Source organism: Muscardinus avellanarius (genome assembly GCF_963383645.1).
Source record: "Muscardinus avellanarius genome assembly, chromosome: 7".
NCBI lineage: Eukaryota > Metazoa > Chordata > Mammalia > Rodentia > Gliridae > Muscardinus > Muscardinus avellanarius.
Window position 1 is genome coordinate 110,511,274 of NC_137793.1, and position 17,891 is coordinate 110,529,164.

The window sequence follows — 17,891 nt, forward strand, 5'->3', positions numbered from 1 at the left end:
TTTGATAGTTGAAAACATTAATCTGTAAAAAGATGAAGCAGTTCTAGCCAAGTCTTTATGTCTTGCTATTTTTCCTACCGTGTTACATAGTATCCTACAATAGTACAGAACTCTGGAAATAGCTTCATCAGAGTGGTGTGAAGGAGATTTGCAGCCGCGCCCTTGGATATGCAGGGTCCTGTGCCGGGCTCTGCTCGGGTGTCATCAGCAGTGCAGTCGTTTTCCGTGTGACTCAGGACGTCCAGGGACCTAAGATTCTGACATGCGATGAAGTGCCTGGGGACACTCCTGGTGCTGTGTGGCGAGGATAATTGAGTTCTTCGGGGCCGCTTGGGGAGAAGGCTTTGGAAGCGTTGGTGTCTGTGTACCTCAGTCCCTCTTCTCTAGTGCATATTCTATACCTGTTCTCCCTGACTAAAAATTGCTTTGACTTTGTACATTAATGTGCTTTTTAATCATTCTTTTATTATCCGAATCTTGATTTTTTAAAATTTAGATTATTTGGATGCATTGAAATGTATTTAAATGAGAATTCTGTGCAGTTAAGAAATTGGAATATAAATGCTTGAATAACAAAAGTGTCTTAGTGATCAAACACATCAAAAGTGGAAGCTGCATGACTCATGTGGACAAATGAAAACTGCCTTTGTCCACAGATCGCAGCAGTCCTACATCAACATGGAGGTCTCTGTCTGACTTAGGACAGCTGGCTAAGTCTGATCGTTCCCCTCCATACAGCTTTTAAAACTCTTAGTCCTTGAATTGCTGTCCTGACCATTTTATTCAATGTCTCTGCTAGGATTATTGAATTACTTAAAAAAAAAAAAACAACCAAGTAAAGTGAATTCATCTTTGTGAGCTATTTTTTAAGGTGTTTTATGGTTTTTTAAAATAAGTTGATGCTTGCTTATTTAAAGACCCAATAGCCAGGGAGTGGAATTAATGTAGAAATATTATTTTTCTAAGGGACCACAATGCTTTAATCCAGGGTCATTAGTAAAGGCTAATCATTATTATAGATATGGATTTTTCATTAGGAATTTGTTTCTTTTTTCCAAAATACAGTTTATAAAAGTTCAGAAGTTACCATTTCCAAGAAAAGCTGGCTACTAAGTATTTACTTCTTAGTACCAAATTTGAAATCTCAATTTTTATTTTTTTTATATTTTGCATATGAGATCTGTTGGTGGGGAAGGGATAGAGGTCTAGGGATAGGAGCTAATGGCATTTTTAAGTGCACCGGGGTGATGCATAGCACCAGGATAAGCTGTAAGCACACCTCCGCTGGGTTCGTCTATAGCTACCTGAGAAGATCCTGCTTGTGGTTCTGTAATCCCCATATTTCTTACCCTGCACAGTATTAGAACCACATAGGTATAGAGTGAGGCGCCTTATTTTTCTAGGCCTTTTTGAAAACCTTAGTCTACTCTTTATTTTAGTGGGTCTTTTTGAAATTTTTACTCATTGCATTTATTTTACCTCTAATGTTATGTAATAAATTCAAATCTAGATCCAATTATCCTTCACTGAAATGACCTCTGACTAAAAATTAGTAATTTGAATATTATGAGATATAATTCAAAGAAAAATATGTGTTATGCCCAAAACTATTTATGCTTCCAAATATACATGTAAGTTATCTTACCATTCTTGTTCATTTCTAGAATGTCTCAACCAAGACCAAGAAATAAATATTTTTTTTAAATTAGGGATTGGACTAGGGGTGTTATACCTCTGAGATACACCCCTAGCCCTTTTGTTTTTATTTTGAAACAGAATCTCACTAAGTTACTGAGGCTGGCCGTGAACCTGTGATGAATGTGTATTTCCTCCTATACGTAGTTAGGTTTATATAAGAGCTTGCATTTGTTTGAACAAATACAAAAATTGAATAAAAATAATACGATATGAACTTCCACAAAACCTGAAATGACAGCCTCTCACACTCGGGAGCTGGCCCATGCTCTCCCTTAAACGTGTACCCTCACTTTTCTTAATAAACCTCTGCCTTTGTCTTTGAAAAAAAAAAAAAGGCAAAGCAGGCTATTGATAGAGTATACCTTTGCTCTCAAATAAGTCTGTCTCTGATTAACATCATTAGCTCTGAATTGTTATTAATGAGGATCATTTGGTTCTTATATTGACACTTTTCAGTGGTTTTTAGAGGAATCTGGACAGGCTCTAGCTAAGAGTGGCATATATGACCTGACAAGAAAGGGTAAAAAATATAAATCCCATTATGTGTGAGAGCACACTGAAGGCTGTGACGCAGAGAGACTCAAGCACAGGAGCACTGCAGAGTATTTAAGAACAAGGAGTGGCCCAGGCCTGCAATCCCAATCCTCTTGGAGGCTGACAGGAGGATCGCAGGTTTGAAGCCATCTTCAGCAACTCGGCAGAGCTCTCAGCAGCTTAGACCCTGTTTCCAAAGAAATAAAGCAGGACAAGAATTGCAGCTCAGAGGTAGAATGCTGCTGGGCTCGATCCTCAGCACCACAAGAAGGAGAGGAGAGGAGAGGAGAGGGGAGGGGAGGGGAGGGGAGGGGAGGGGAGGGGAGGGAGGGAGGGGAAGGGAGGGGAGGAGAGGAGAGGCCTTTCTGGCTGGGCATAGTGGGCAGGCCTAGCAAAGTGTGTCTCCTGACTGTGGAACACTCCTCCCACCTTGGTTTCATGACCAAACCCTTTCCTTCAGTGGTATCACATGAAATCATAATTAAGGGAAATGTGGAAGAGACCAAATTTTGCATGCTTTGTAAGACTTAGGAACCTAGCATATGAGATTTGAACTATGTCTGTGTGTTGTATTAAAGAGCTGAGGCTCTCCTGTACAAGTTAAACGCCTGCCTAAGCCCCCTTTCTCCTATCTTTCCCGTTTAGTAAGTCCAGGATGGGGCCCAGGCAGTCAGTGAGCTCATTGGGTTCATGTCTTGGTGTTTTGGATTCACCAGTCTTTACAAGTAGATTTCTGGTTTTACTCTTCATTAGTGTATTTGAATTTGGACAAGTTACTAAATTTCACCAAGACTGTTTTCCTCTTCATTTAGACTCATTGGATAGCTGTGCAGATTAAGGGAAATAATTCATATAAAGTTCTTGGCAAAGTGCTCAGTAAAGGTTATATGATAATGGCAGAGTTGTCTTTGTTGTTTTTCCTTAGTGTTACTCTGTTACCCAGTCTACTTCCAAACTTGTGGGCTGAAGTGAGCCACGATTTGTCTCGGCCTCCCAAGTAGCTGGAATTATAGGATATTCCCTCTCATATCTTCCTATGTTAGTAAAATGTAGAACAGAGTTTACAACTGTAATTCCAATAATTGGGAGGCTGAGACAGAGAATCAGAGATTCGAAGCCAGCCTCCACTAATGGGATCCTTTGTTGAGTGCAGGGAAGGCTAACCGTATCATTTTAATTTTAAAAAAATATGACCCTATTGATAGATTCTGGGCTTGTAGTCATTTTTTCTTAAACATATTTCCATATAGTTTTCCCCAGTTAGTTCTGAAAGACCATATACTGAAAGAAAGGCCAGTGACAAAAAGAAACTATTGGGCTTACAGATGATATTTATTTAAAAACTATGAGCCGGGCGTGGTGGCGCACACTTATAATCCCAGCATTCGGGAGGCTGAGAATGGAGGATCACGGTTTGCGGACAGCCTCAGCTCCTACTTAGTAAGGCCCTCTGCAACTTAGTGAGACCCTGTTTCAAAATAAAGAATAAAAAATAGGGCAGGGGGTGTAGCTCGGAGGTCGAATGCCCCTGGGTTCTCGCTTGCTGTCTGTGCGCGGCACAGATTTGTCTATATCACAGAAAATGAACACCGTGGTCACATAGGGGATCTCTCCTGATGAATCGAACCCCAACAAAAGTGCAGTCAGTATATTTAATTCTGAGGTCCAGAAACAATAGAAATTTCATTTAAAAAAATGTACTCTAAATTGTTTTTAAGACGAGAATGATCATGGGAGTCAGGAAATCAACCATGGCTCAGTAGGCTGAAGCACCCCGTGTCAGAAATGTGGACACTTGCTTTGCATTTAAGTCGGAGGGTGACTTGAGCATAGGGGATTGGGGATGGTGCAGAGGCAGCAGGGGCTGATGAAATCAGACACTTGAGTAGTGTCACTTAACCCAGCATCCAGTGAAGACACCTGTCCAGAATCTGCATAGTGTAAGCTGCATTTCTTCTCGAGAAAGGAAGAGAGTGTTCCTAAGGCAGCTGTAGATCAAGCATGAAAAGCAGCTGAAAGAATAGACTCCTCTGAAAAGTGCTCTGAAGCTGCAGGATCCTGAGTGAACATCAAATTTTACTGCGCACACAGGCCATGCACTCCTGCTACATGAGGAGTTTAATTTTCAAGATGCAATTGGACTATGAATGTTAACACCGTTCTGTCCCATCATACTTCAGAAAGAAAGAGAATGAAACAAAGGCCCATTCGTTTGTGTTTATAATCTTCATACGCTTAAAGTGGATATGGTAGCCAGGCATAGTGGTGCACGCTTGTAATCCCAGCATTCGGGAGGCTGAGAATGGAGGATCGCGGTTCGCGGACAGCCTCAGCTACTTAATGAGGCCCTCTGCAACTTAGTGAGACCCTGTTTCAAAATAAAGAATAAAAAATAGGGCAGAGGGTGTAGCTTGGAGGTCAAATGCCCCTGGGTTCCATCCCCAGACCCGCAAAAATAAATAAATAAATAAATAGGATATGGTCTTTTGTCTTCAGTGACACAATTCATTCCAAATTAACACTCTTTTTCTAGCAGAAAACCAGACATCTGTGTTCATAAAGAAAGGGACGTGCCTTTGTCCAAATACGATAAGGGCTCAATGGAGAAATACTACACACTTCACAGGCGTGGTGTAGGTTGTGACTTGTTCTTGTTTGAAGCCTCTAATTAATTGCCTCACTTATATTTCTCCCTTAGTTTCTATTTGTCTAGGTGTGAATCCGAAATTGAATGTCTTCCTCACAGTGCTTGGTCCTCTGGGGAACTGTGCTTGTGGACACTGTGTTGTGCATGGTGATTTACCATTTCTGTTTTATCAAACATTTGTCTAAGGGACTCCAGTACATGTAGTTTTAACTTCCTGGACACGTTAAGAAGAAAACGCAAGGCATGTAAGACAAAGCATTGAAGATAGAACTGCTTACATTCATTCTTCACTGGCCAGCTCAGCCCAGCTCTTGTTTATGGAAGACAAATGAGAAGCTGTCTCAGTGTACTTCTCATCTTCCATGTCACTAACAGTGTTCTGTCACTTCAAAGGAGACTCAAGCCTAAGGATCATGGCTGCCCTTCCCCAATAAAACCTTCAAAGAACTTGCCTTCCGTAGTTTTATGACACAGACCATGAAGTTGGTTGGGAGAAAAAGTGAATTTTTTGAGACCCTTATTTGGTAGGTTTTTGCTTTTAAACATGGAAGGGTGAGATAAGGCATTGGTCCAGAGACCTTCTGTCTTGGGTGGTGGTCTGATTAGAATGCTGGAACTACGTTGCTACATTGGTCTCTGTTGCCGTCAGGCATTAACTTTGAGGCATTGGGCAAGTTAGCCTTCTAAACTGCGCCTCAGTTTCTTCTCAGAAATTAGGACAATGTGGAATAAAGCTAGGAAACGTGAGAAGATAAGTGGCACGAAGTAAATGATCCATCAGTGAATAATAAACTGAATATGGTGGTGCACATTTGTGACCTCAGCTTCTGGGGAGGCTGAGGCAGAGGCATCACAAGCTCAAGGCCAGCCTGGGTCATTTAGCAAGACGCTGTCAAGAATATAGCCCAGCGGTAGAATATTTGCCTAGCATATGTGAAGCCCTGGGTTTAATCCCCAGTAGTGCTGATTAAAATTTAAAAATAGTTATTGTCCTCAGCATAACTATATGACAATGTTTGTTTTTAATTCATCAAATATTGCGCAATATAAAAATACATTGTCTGCATTTGGTGAGTCTTATTCTAGTAAACATAAAACTTCATAAGAAATAACTATGGCATAAAGTTAAATGAAAGAAATCCTCACAATTACTCTTGAAAATAATTCTAGAGGACTGAGGTGTGTGTGTGTGTGTGTGTGTGTGTGTGTGTGTGTGTGTGTGTGTTTGAGTGACAGACACAGGGGTTGAACCCAGAGTATTTTACTTCTGAGCTAAACCCCCAGCCCTATTTTTTATTTTGAAACAGGATCTTGCTAAGTTGCTGAGGGCCTTGCAGTTATGACCGTCATAGCTCAGCCTCCCACGTACTAGGATTATAGGCGTGCATCACTACATCTGGCTAGAGATTACTTTTAAGTTGGAGAATTGTGGAAGGCCTTTTAAAGGTGCAGGCTTTTAAAGTGGGCTTTGGCTGGGCGTGGTGGCGCACGCTTGTAATCCCAGCGCTTGGGAGGTTGAGACAGGAGGATCACTCAAGTTCAAAGCCAGCCTCAGCTGGCTTAAGTGACCCTGTTTCCAAATAAAACATAAAATAGGTCTGTGAGTGTAGTCCGGAGGTAGAAGGCCCCTGGGTTCCATCCCCAGCACCACCAAAAAAATAAATAAATAAATAGATAGATAAATAAATAAAGTGGGCTTTAAAGACATAAAAGGTTTCAGAAGGCTTAAGAAAAAGGGGAAAGTGTCTGGACAGATTATAAACAAACCCACATCCAGCAAGTACCAAACGAGGCATTATATTAGTGTTAATAAAAATCATCACCATCATTCTAATAAGGAATGTATTCTTGTCTTGTGTTTACAAGTAAAATTGAGACTCAGATTTGCCCAAGATTACACAGCTAACTAGGAAGTAGAGTTGACATTTGAAGCCAGTGTTCCTGGCTCTAGAACTCACCCTGTTTCTGCTGTGCTGCCCTCAGTCTGGAGAACGGGATGAACAAAAACGTAGATGAAGGAAAGTTCAGTCGATGTTTAGGACACTTCCAACAGAGCAACTGAAGTAAGATGAGATAGGATGGGGTTTCTCTTGTAGAATGATGCAGAGAGGAACCAGGCTGTATAGCCATGAAGCCATGAATGCCGTACTGGAAGCAAGTTGGGGAGCTTTCTTCTGAAGACTTGAGGCAGCTCCTAAAGCACACGGTGCTAGAGATGAGATGATCAACTGAGATAGTATACCCACACGTAGAGCACATTAGAATGAGAGATTGGAACTCGAGTCCAATTAAGTAGGTTATTAAGTAATTTAATTCTTTGGGTTTTTTCCTATATTCAATTTTCTTTTAGGAAATAAGAGAAAACACACTTATATAACATTTATCTTTTTTAAAATGTTAAGGTTAGCCTCATAAAGCATGTTCATTTAAAGATATAACTTTTGAACTATGAAGATATAATTGTTATCTCTTACCTACTAATATACAGCTTAATTTTTTGTTTTGTTTTTCTAAGGATTTAGCTTATTTAACTTAATATATATGAATTGAGTTGTATTAAGGGATAGGATTAAAGATGAGTCCAGGTACCTGAGGAGGGAGGTGTGGGGCATAACAGAGGGAATGGAATGCTGGGGGAAAGGGATGCTCTTTACGCAGACCTCAGGACTGGGGGAAAGGGCTATTCTCCTCTATCCTCTCAAGTCTTTCTGAGTGGGGAGGGGGCGCCGGCTCAGGCTCTGACGCCAAAGGCACACATGCCCTTGCCCCACCCACTGAGGGTGGCCCAAGAACCTCTGCCTAAGGAGACAGGCATCTTTCTCTTTTGATGGCTCATAGCTCTAACACTCGGCTACATCCCTCTCCCTTCTAGTTTCATTTTGAGGAAGGTTCTTCATTAGTTGCCTAGGCTGACCTCGAGCTTTTGATCCTCCTGCTTTATTTTTTCTAGAGGCTGGGATTACAAGCATGTACTACAATGGCTGGTGCTAAACTCTCTTACTAAGTTTAATTATTTCTACATTCCTCGGATCTTGCATCCACCGGTAATGGAAGTTTTATGTCTACATTTCCAGCTTTTATACACGTAGGTCTTTTGTTCATTTTGCTTTTTTCCAGTGGCCAGGACCTAGTGTAATGTCAGACAAAAATGACCATACTGACATCTTACCTTGTTCTTTACCAAAGGGAAAACTTTGTATAAGTTTGGAATTACTCTTAAACTTGTTGGCTAAACTTGTTGGTAAAGTCATATAAATCTAAGGTAGAAAAATATTTTTGACTGTCAATTCATTTTTAATGCGTGTAGAATGACTCAAGTTTTCAGTTTCTGTTGATCAGTTTTGTTAAGTTTTTCATATAATTTTTCCACCTGGTTTAATTATTCAAATTTATTGACATTCCTTTATTTTTCTACAAAATAATTCATTCTCATTCTGAGTGAAGGATATGTTGATTTAGCATAATGCTTAACACTCGGAGAAATTCCTAATTAAAGAAGGGTTATATTGTGGTGTTTTTTTTTTATAGTAGGCATCTCTCCAGTTTAATAAAGGGGAAGGAGGCAGAAATGTTTACCTATTTAAATAGCAAGACTTACACATTGAACCGTCTTACTTTATATTCAGCTGAGGGAGAGCAATGACAGAAATATTTACCTTTCCTGTTGATACTTCAGTGATATATTCTGGAGAAAAAAAGTTTAGCTTCATAAGTACAATACCCTCCATATTATGCTGGACAGTTACACAGCACTTCTAAATACAGTAGTGTTCAGAGCTTCATTATGCTGAGAATTCACATGGCATTTAAATCATGAATAATGACTTCTGATTGGTAAACATCAATATTGGATTTGAAGTAAACTTACGAAATACATCTTTGTGCCTCTGCTTGTCTGATGCTTTTAAATCAGTGTTGTGGCATAATTTACATAGATATAAAGTATATACATTTTAGGAATATTTGAATTTTGATAAATAGTATATATATATATATATATATATATATATATATATATATATATATACCAATGTAAGTGCTACCTCAATTCAGATATAAAACATTTTCATCACCCAGAAATTTCTTTATGACACTTTATAATCAATCCTATCCGCTCTACACTCCAGGCTACTCATAATCTGCTTTCTAGATTAGTTTTGTTTTTTTCCAGAGTTCTATAAATTAGTTTTGTTTATTCTGAAATTTCATATAATAACAATATATATATTTTATTTATCTGGCTCTTGTTTACCTGACATTTTTGAAATTTCACTTTATTGCCTGTATTTGAAATCTTATTTTTTACTTTTTTTAACCAAATAGTATTTCATTTTACAACTATATGCAAGTAATGTATGTGTTCACCGATTTAACTGCAGTTTTGAACAGTTTTGAAGAAAGTTGCCTCAGACATGTAGTAATAAGTATGCATATGATACGTGTTCTCGTATGTTTTCCATCAATCCCTAAGAGTAGAATCGCTAGATAATAGACTAGATGCTCAGCCTTGTAAGGAACTCTCAAACCTCTTTTCAAAATGACTGGGATCATTTTGCTTTCCTGCCAGCAGCCTGTCGTCTTTTAAGTTGTTCTGTGTCCTTACACCTGATACCATCAGTCTTTAATTTAGTTATTCTAATAAATAAAAGTGGTATTTTTTAAATTTTGATGAAGGCCAATGTATTAGGGTTTTGTTTTTTCTGTGATGGTGCATGTTTTTTGTATTGTGAGAAATAATTGCAAATCCAAAGATTTTATTTTTGTTTGTTTGTTTTTGTTATTGTTGTTGTTGTTGGTTTTGGTGGTCTGAGGTTCCTGGAAACCCTTCTACCTCCGGACTACACTCCCAAACCTATTTTATATTTTTATTTGGAAACAGGTCTCTTACACCAGCGCGGCTGGCTTCAAACCTGCGCAATCCTCCTGTGTCCACCTCCCAAGCACGGGGATTACAAGCGTGCGCCACCACGCCTGGCTATTTTAGGTATTTTTATAGGAGTTTTACCATTTTAGCTTTTACATTTGTGTCTAACCCATTTAGAATTAATTTGGGAATGATATGAAATAAGGATTGAGCTTTACTTTTTTTCCATCCAAATAGTTATTTCAGCAGACATACACTTCACATATATATTGTTTCAACATTATCTGTAAAGTTAATTTACATTTACTTACTAAGTTGTTTTGAAATAAAGTTGATCGTGTCTGTTTTGGGGCTTTATATTCTGTTCTGTTGATTCATTTGTCCTTATACTATCACACTGTCCTGATTACTGAAGCTTAATAGAGGACTTCAAATTATGTTGTGTATATCTTTCAGTTTGATTTTTTCAAAATTATTTTGACTATTCTGATTTCTTGGCTTTTCGCATAAATTTTAGAATCATGCTAGAAGCATTGGCACACACCTATAATCCCAGTACTTTGGAGGCTGAGACAGTTTGTAGGCAACTTGGCAAGACTCTGTTTCAGAATAAAAATTAAAAATTGTTGGTGGTGGAAACTTCCCCAGAATCAATCCCCACTACCTCAATCAATCAATCAGTTTTAGAATTGATTTGCCAGTTACTCTTAAAAAGTTTATGGGCTTGCTAGGCATGGTGGTGCATGCTTGTAATCCCTGTGCTTGGGAGGCTGAAACAGGAGGATCACAGAGGTTCAAAGCCAGCCTCAGCTACTTAGTGAGGCTCTCAGCAACTTAGTGAGACCCTGTTTCCAAATAAAATAAAAAATAGGTCTGGGAATATATCCTGAAGGTAGAAAGCCCTGGGTTCCACCCCCAGTACCGCCAAAAAGAAAAAAAGGTTATGGACTAAGCTAGGAATGATGGTGCATGCTTATAATTCTGAGACAACCTCAGCTACTTAGTGAGGCTCTGCACAACTTAGTGTTTCAAAATAAAGAATAAAAATATAGAGCTGGGGTTGTAGCTCAGAGATAAAATACCCTTGGGTTCCAACCCCAGTACCACAGGGGGGAAAAAAAGGTTATGGGGCTTTTAAGTTGAATTGCATTGAACTTAAAGATAATTGAGAAAGAATCCGTGTCTTAAACAAACTTGAGTCGCTGATCCATGAATATGGTATATCTGCCAGTCTATAGTTTATTTAGATGTTCTTTAATATCTCAGCATTGCTTTATAACACATTTTCAATATAGGTCTATTTCTCTGAGATTATTAATATGTCTATATTGGCAGCTTTTTTTCCCTGATCAACTTGTTTACAGTAGTGTAACTGTTATGTCTTGATATGGTTTTCTTCTGCTTGGAAATTGTTAAGCTTCTTAGATTGGTGAGTCTATAATTTGCAGATTTGGGGGAGAAATTGCCTCATGTTTTCATTTTTCTGACCCTTCTTTATGGGATCCCAGTTACATTTATTAGATTGCATATTGTCCCAGAGGTGATTAAAGTGCTAATCTGTCTGTCTCCGCCCTTTTTCCCTCTCTGCTTCACTTGTCACCTGCATTTTTTTCTGTTTTGTCAGATCTATTGGTCTGTTATTCTCAGCTGTTTCGTCTTTATCTCCCTTTTTACGCCCATCCTGTGATTTTTCTCATTTCAGATACTGTAGAAAAGTGGACAAGTTCTGTTCTTATCATTGTCTTCTATTGCTTTTTGCATCAATTTCAATCTCAGTGTTTCCTTTAAATAGTTGGAATCTGTTTATATTGCATTCTTTAAAGGTTCCCATTTTCTTTTTTTATTATCTTTGTTATTGCTGGTTCTGTTTTCAGTTTGTTAGTATTTTTTCTGGTGGTAGTTCATGGGTTTTGCCTCTTGTGTGCTTTATTCTTGAATGTCTAGATTTTATTGAATTATAAGAGTGTTGATATTTGTTTTGACAGGAAGTTACTTTTTTTCCCAAAAGTTGGTTCTTTTGACCTTTATGCTTAAGCATTTTTAGAGTTAATCCAAAATAGTGATTAGGAAGCTTGCTGTGAGGGTCCAAGTAGGGAATACTTCAGGCGTTGTAGGCTGTGTGGTCTTTTGCAGCTCATTGACTCCGCTGCTGTTGTGCAAGGACAGCAAAGTATGGGCACAAATGGCTACGGCCGTGTTCCAGTAAAATCTTAAACACCAAAGACAGGCAGTGGGTGTGTATGGAGCCCACAGACTAGTGTGCTGACCCGAGGTCTAGAGAAGCATTTACTTTAAGCCTAGTTTAGCCCTGCTAATAATGTCTACCCTCTCTAGGGACTCCGCTCAGTGCCCTCAGTGATCAGTGAGTTTCTTCACTCTGGCTGGCACCCAAAATGCAAACCTTTCCCGGCCCTTTGTGAACTGTGGATTTGATAATGTGGTAGAGTCCCAACAATAGTTGCTTTCTTTGTTCATTGTTATTTTCCCACTCATATCTCTGTACCCTGGAGAGCAAAAGACTTAGTTATGCTTCCAAGTTCCAGAGCCCCATCACAGATGGCCTCTTTCCAACAGGAGACATGTCCCAGCTCTTCCTGCTTGCTGAAATTCTGAAAAAACTTTTTCTCCTTTTTCTTTCCCTTTCTTCCCTTTCAGAGAAATGGTCCCCCCACCAAAGCTTAGGATATAAAAAATACTTCCTGACATAAATTCTCACTCAAGGAACAACCACGGCTATTAATAATGCATATGCCAAGTAGTAGAATATTTTTTAAAGATAGTCTTCCAAGATGAATATTTCTTTTTCTTGTTTTCCTAATTATAAATGTCTATTCTTAGAGATTTGTGCCAAAGATATTGGCAGCATCTATATGAGTTCCTTTTATTTCATGGCAGGAAGTGAATCTTCAGAGAAAGAGTGTTCTGGAGAAACAGTTGCTCATTTTGTTTTTCTAAGTTATTCTTATTTGCATTTTATCTCAGTCTGTTTTTCTTGGCTTTACTTCCATTGACAGTCCTCTTTCTTTTATTTCTACTCTCTTACTTTTTTTATTAAAACTTAATCAGCAAAATATAAGGCTTTTGGTTTAAAACCCCTAGGTGCAAAAATGTTAAAAGTTGGCTTCGTGCTTCCAGTTCTGTTGGTGTGTTAGGGTGAGTGAAGAGAGCAGGACGCAGAGGACTTGTCTCGTGGACTGCCCTCCAGGAAAGCCCCCTGTACTTTAAAAGCTCTTGTTCTTTTCTAGGAGTCCAGTGTGCTGATTGCTGCTAACAGTCAGGGTACAATTAAGGTAAGCTATTTTATACGCCTCCATTTTAAACTCAGATCCGTTTTTAGACTATAATGGGATCATGGAAATAAACATGTGTATTGCACCTTAGAGGTCCTGTAAATGCCTTGATTGAAAGGGGAAGAAGTGGGCAGTTTGCAGCCGTGGAGAAGATGATAGTACTTGATGAGGCTGGATGGATTGACAGATGGTCAGATTGAAAAGCAGATGAAGACTCCCGCGCAGTCACTGTGGACCAGCAGCATTTGGTTTAGCTAGACCAGAGGGCATTCAGGGGACAGGTCCAGGAGACAGCAGGAAGTGCTGATGTGTTCACGAGAGTTAAACATAGCTGCTTCTACTCTTTCTCCTGTTTCTCCTGTTTCTTCCCTGACAAGTAGGTTTTTTCTCACTTGCCAAGATAGGAGTTAGGGTAAGGGGGGGAAATTTTAGTGTTTACTGAAAATTGATCATATGATCATGCCATTATAAGCTGAAAGCTTAAATGGCATACAGACTTGGTCACAATTCATATGTAATTTTCCATATTCTTAGTTCATAGGAGCTCAAGGAAATGATACAGTGTATAAGTAAATCCTGAGCTCGGCAGTGAACTTTCTAAACAGAATTATCATTTTGGTGGAGGCTTCTAATATATGAGTTTGATTAGCATGTATTCCAAGAGTACCTTTTCACATGTTGTTCCTAAAATATCAGGGTATTTATTACAATGTGTGTCTGTTTACATACCATTGGCATTAATTTTGCCGTGACTTCCTTCACCTTATCCTAAGTGTAGAATGACCCACCCACCAGGGGATTCATCCTGAACCAAACGAGTCGTGTTGGAGACACAGTGGGCGGAGGCGAAGCAGAAGGGCCACCATGTGAGCTGTCGAGATGGCCACTGGGTGGTCTCCTTCTAGGCAGCTAGTCTAAATGGGAATCATGGACAGCCAATAGAAAACTAGGCTTTTGAACTGGTTAGCATCTGTGATGTTCTGGAAGCCTAGAGCAAGATGGTAGAAGGTCTTGTAATCTTTGGTTTTAAGTGACCCTCTGTGGTCTCTTTGTCTTTATCATAGTCATGGCATGAATTGAGAACTACTCCTTATTCTCCAGGCTTGGCATTTAGAGCGATTGGAATTACAGGTGTCCCTGCAGTCACTAAAAGCTACCTTGGTACTTGCAGAATCTCAGTGCCAAACCTAAGATTTTGTTCAGCAGCACTGACCTCTTAAGTGGCCTGCTTGCCTAATACAAAGACAGAAAGTGCTGTGATGCCAGGCCTGGTAGTGCACACTTATAATACCAGTTCTTGGGAGGCTAAGACAGGAGGATCTCAGGTTCACAGCCAGCCTCAGCAGCTTAATGAGACCCTCTTTCAAAATTAAAAAATAAAATAGGGCTGGGGCTATAGCTCAGAGGTAGAATGCCCCTGAGTTCCATCCCCAGTACCACATACACACACACACACACACACACAGCACTGTCAAAGCACAAATCAAGCCTTACGAGTAGAGAAACAAGTGTGTACCACTAAGTCTTTGCCACCTAGAATTGTATTCTTAACATAATCCTTTTTTGACAGTGTCTCAGAATTATCCTTCTGTTCTTTCTGTCTTTTAATTATTTGCTTCTTTTTATCTTTAGTTTTAGCAGTATCACAACTGATTTTTATGACAAGATACTACTTTAGCACTAAACACTAACAAATATTTTGACACTAGATGATTGACCAGAAAATGAAAGAAGTAGTAGGGAAAGGCAAAATTTTATATACTCTATATCTTGATCATTAGTGTCAGTCATTGTTTCTCAGCAGAAGAAATAGATTAAAACCCTAAACAGTAATAATTACATTTTCTTAATGTGGAAAGAACAGATATTCCGTAAATGTTATATCCATGCTGTGTATCGACCAGTTCATTTATCCATATATTTTATGTAGTTTATTGTAAAAGCTCTGTGAAGATACTAATCTGAAAGAGTTTATACAGTGGTCAATTAAAAGATTAATGCCCAGTCTCCTCAAATTCTTTGGTAATATGGCAGTTGACAGCCATTTTCATTTTTTTTTTCCATTGGTAAGACTGTTTGTCTTATAAAACTCATTCTTTTTTTCCCAATCAGGTGCTAGAGTTGGTATGAAGGGTTTACTGAAGTCAGTTGTGCTTGATCCTGCCTAACTACACCTGCAGCTGGCAGACCATGAGTGAAGAAACAGCAGTGCCATGTGGTGTCACCGCAGAGTCATCACGGGCTTTGGATTCCTTTGAGTACTTTCTTTCCTTTATCCTCCTTTGACCTTTGGGACATTGGGAATACCCAGCGAATCTCCACCATCAGTGTAACTCCACGGACTTTGCTGCTGTTGGTGGTGTGGTGATCTAATTTTTGTGATAGGGAAACAAATTCTTTTGAATAAAAATAAACAACAAAAAATAATAAAAGTTTATTGAGCCACGGCTGAACTGGGAAAGTTTCTGTGGATCATAGCAAGAAAATACTCTTTCCAAGAAGTTTTGCTCATAAACTACAGAGTAATATACTGGTGAATATTTTAAGGTCCATGTATTCCAGCCTTCTTAGAAGAATCACATACCAAGAATCACAACATAAGGAACATATACAGTATATGGGTTCCCTCCAGTGAACTTACTGTTTACAGTAGAAAAAGTTACAGCAGCTGGTTCTCTCTTTGCCCATTAAATGTCATATATGCATGCCTTAAGCCCTGAATGTGGACCAGATCAACTTATTTTATAAAAATCAGAGCTATCAGATAGGTATAGCTATACCATCTGGGGCTGAACAGCAGCGTGGATTAGAGGTCAGCCGACTTTGTGCAGAAGGTAAAGTAGTAAATATTTTAGACTTTGTAAGGCCTTGTATGGTCTCTGTTGCATCGACTCCTCTGGCAGATAGGTAGCGGGAAAGCACAGGGCGTGGCTGGGAAATAGGAGGAGGGCAAACTCTACTGCTCCTGGCTTACTAGCCCCAGACGTAGAGGGGGAAAGTTGCAAGCTCTGTTACTCACGTCCCAAGCTTCTAGATTGTCTAGCTAACTTTATAAATTATTATCAAATTGCAAAAGGTGAGAGGTTAGTAGGACAGATCAAGCAAAAGCAACCTAAAGGACTACTTTGAAAGTCTTTTCAGCAAAAGATAAGAGCAGAACTACTCCACACACCATTAAACACTTGGAAAATATTGGACTAAAGATGTGCATGATGAGGGTGATCAGAATATTATAGCCCTTAACCTAAAATTACTAAAACCTATTGCAAGTTCACATCTTATCTAAAACTCTTAAAACCAAAGTTTTTAGAACTTAGAATTTTTTCAACATTAGAAAGTTAATAGAATATATTTACTGCAGCCAGGCGTGGTGGCGCATGCTTGTAATCCCTGTGCTTGGGAGGCGGAGACAGGAGGAGCACACAGGTTTGAAGCCAGCCGCGCTGGAGTAAGAGACCCTATTTCAAAAATACAAAATAGGTCTGGGAGTGTAGCCTGGAGGTAGAAGGGCTTCCAGGAACCCCAGTACCACCAAAAAAAAAAAAAGAAGAATATATTTACTGCATATTAAGTAACAGCCCCCAATAGAGTTTGGGGCAGTATTCCATAATCAAAAGCAGTGGCGCTTCTGCAGCAAAATGTATGAATGCTCACATTATATGGTATTAATAATAAAAGATAAAAATAGTCTTATATTAGTTCAAATCAGAGCTTACCACCAAACAAGTCTGCCTCAAACATGGTGAATATTTTTAGTTTCCAGAGCTTTGAGAGAATTACACCTCCCTAACTTGTTGGACGTAGGACCTGTTAAGCTTCTGGACTCAGTCCTGAAAGGAAGGGCCTTCAGAAGTTACACTTGCCACCAGCCGGAGCCATGGCGCCGGGACTCATCTTGTTTCTAAGATGAGTAAGTGCCCTTTTGTAAAAATGTAGATTTTTCACTTAAAGAGCCTCACTTAGGAATGTATGTCCTGAAAAATCATCAAAATAGGAAGCAGAGCGTGAGCCCCTCAGCACATGTAAATAGAAGCAGTGGTTATTATTTCAGTTCGGCCTCACTTGTTTAATTTCCAGCTGTCTACATTGTAGGGTCATGTTAAATTGTTGAGGCTCGCAGGGAACCTGTGATCCTCCTGCCTCAGCCTCCCAAGTACTGGGATTACAGGTGTGCGGACGTCTCCCAGCTGTAGCACAATATTTAAGTAATGATTAGAAATAAATGTCCATTTTAACACCAGAAATACTTGGGAATCTCATGACCAAAAGGTCCTTGAGCCACTTGCAGGCATCACTTGTCTAAGTCCAGCAAACCTAGAAGCTCTACAGCCCTGGTTCTAGATGGGGCTAAGTGATTGATACCCTTCATGTAGTTATGGAAATGTATCTGGAATTAACAGGAAACTTCTGCTTATCTTGAGCCTGTTGCATGAAGTGGCTAAAATTAACACCTGTAATAGTACCTTGTAGCTCCTCCCAGAGCAACAAGCTGTCAGTTCATCTGGTTTCTGGTTAACGTTTGAACTGAAGAGAAAACCATAATGCTGTTCTAGAAATATTTGTCGAGCTCTCACTTTGTTAGGACTGTACTTCATAGTAGGGACAGACAGAAGCCAAAAGTGTGACCTCCGTCCTTAGTGTCCAGCGGGAGAGACAGGTGAGTACACAGGGCACGGTAAGCACCACGGTACTTTGGGTGGGCACTGGGGACAGTGGTGAGAGATGAAGGGCTGGGAGGAGAGGTGATTGTCAGGGAGTGTTTCCTTCAGGAGGTAACATCTCAGCTGAGCTTTGAAAAGCAAGTAGAAACTGAGCTAGAGGAGGCAAAAGAATGTTCAAGACCAAGAGAAACAGCCAT

The 17,891-nt window shown here is 39.5% G+C and overlaps 1 protein-coding gene across 1 annotated transcript in view; it reads left to right on the forward strand.

The window, feature by feature from the left end:
- Nucleotides 1-17,891, forward strand: part of COP1 (COP1 E3 ubiquitin ligase) — a gene marked incomplete at both ends in the record, with an annotated part of 138,854 nt that overhangs the window by 111,122 nt on the left and 9,841 nt on the right. Inside the window, 2 exons of the mRNA XM_080698776.1 lie at nucleotides 12,989-13,033; nucleotides 17,634-17,708. Of these exons, the coding sequence (XP_080554902.1) occupies nucleotides 12,989-13,033; nucleotides 17,634-17,708 (120 nt within the window). The remainder of the gene's footprint in view (nucleotides 1-12,988; nucleotides 13,034-17,633; nucleotides 17,709-17,891) is intronic.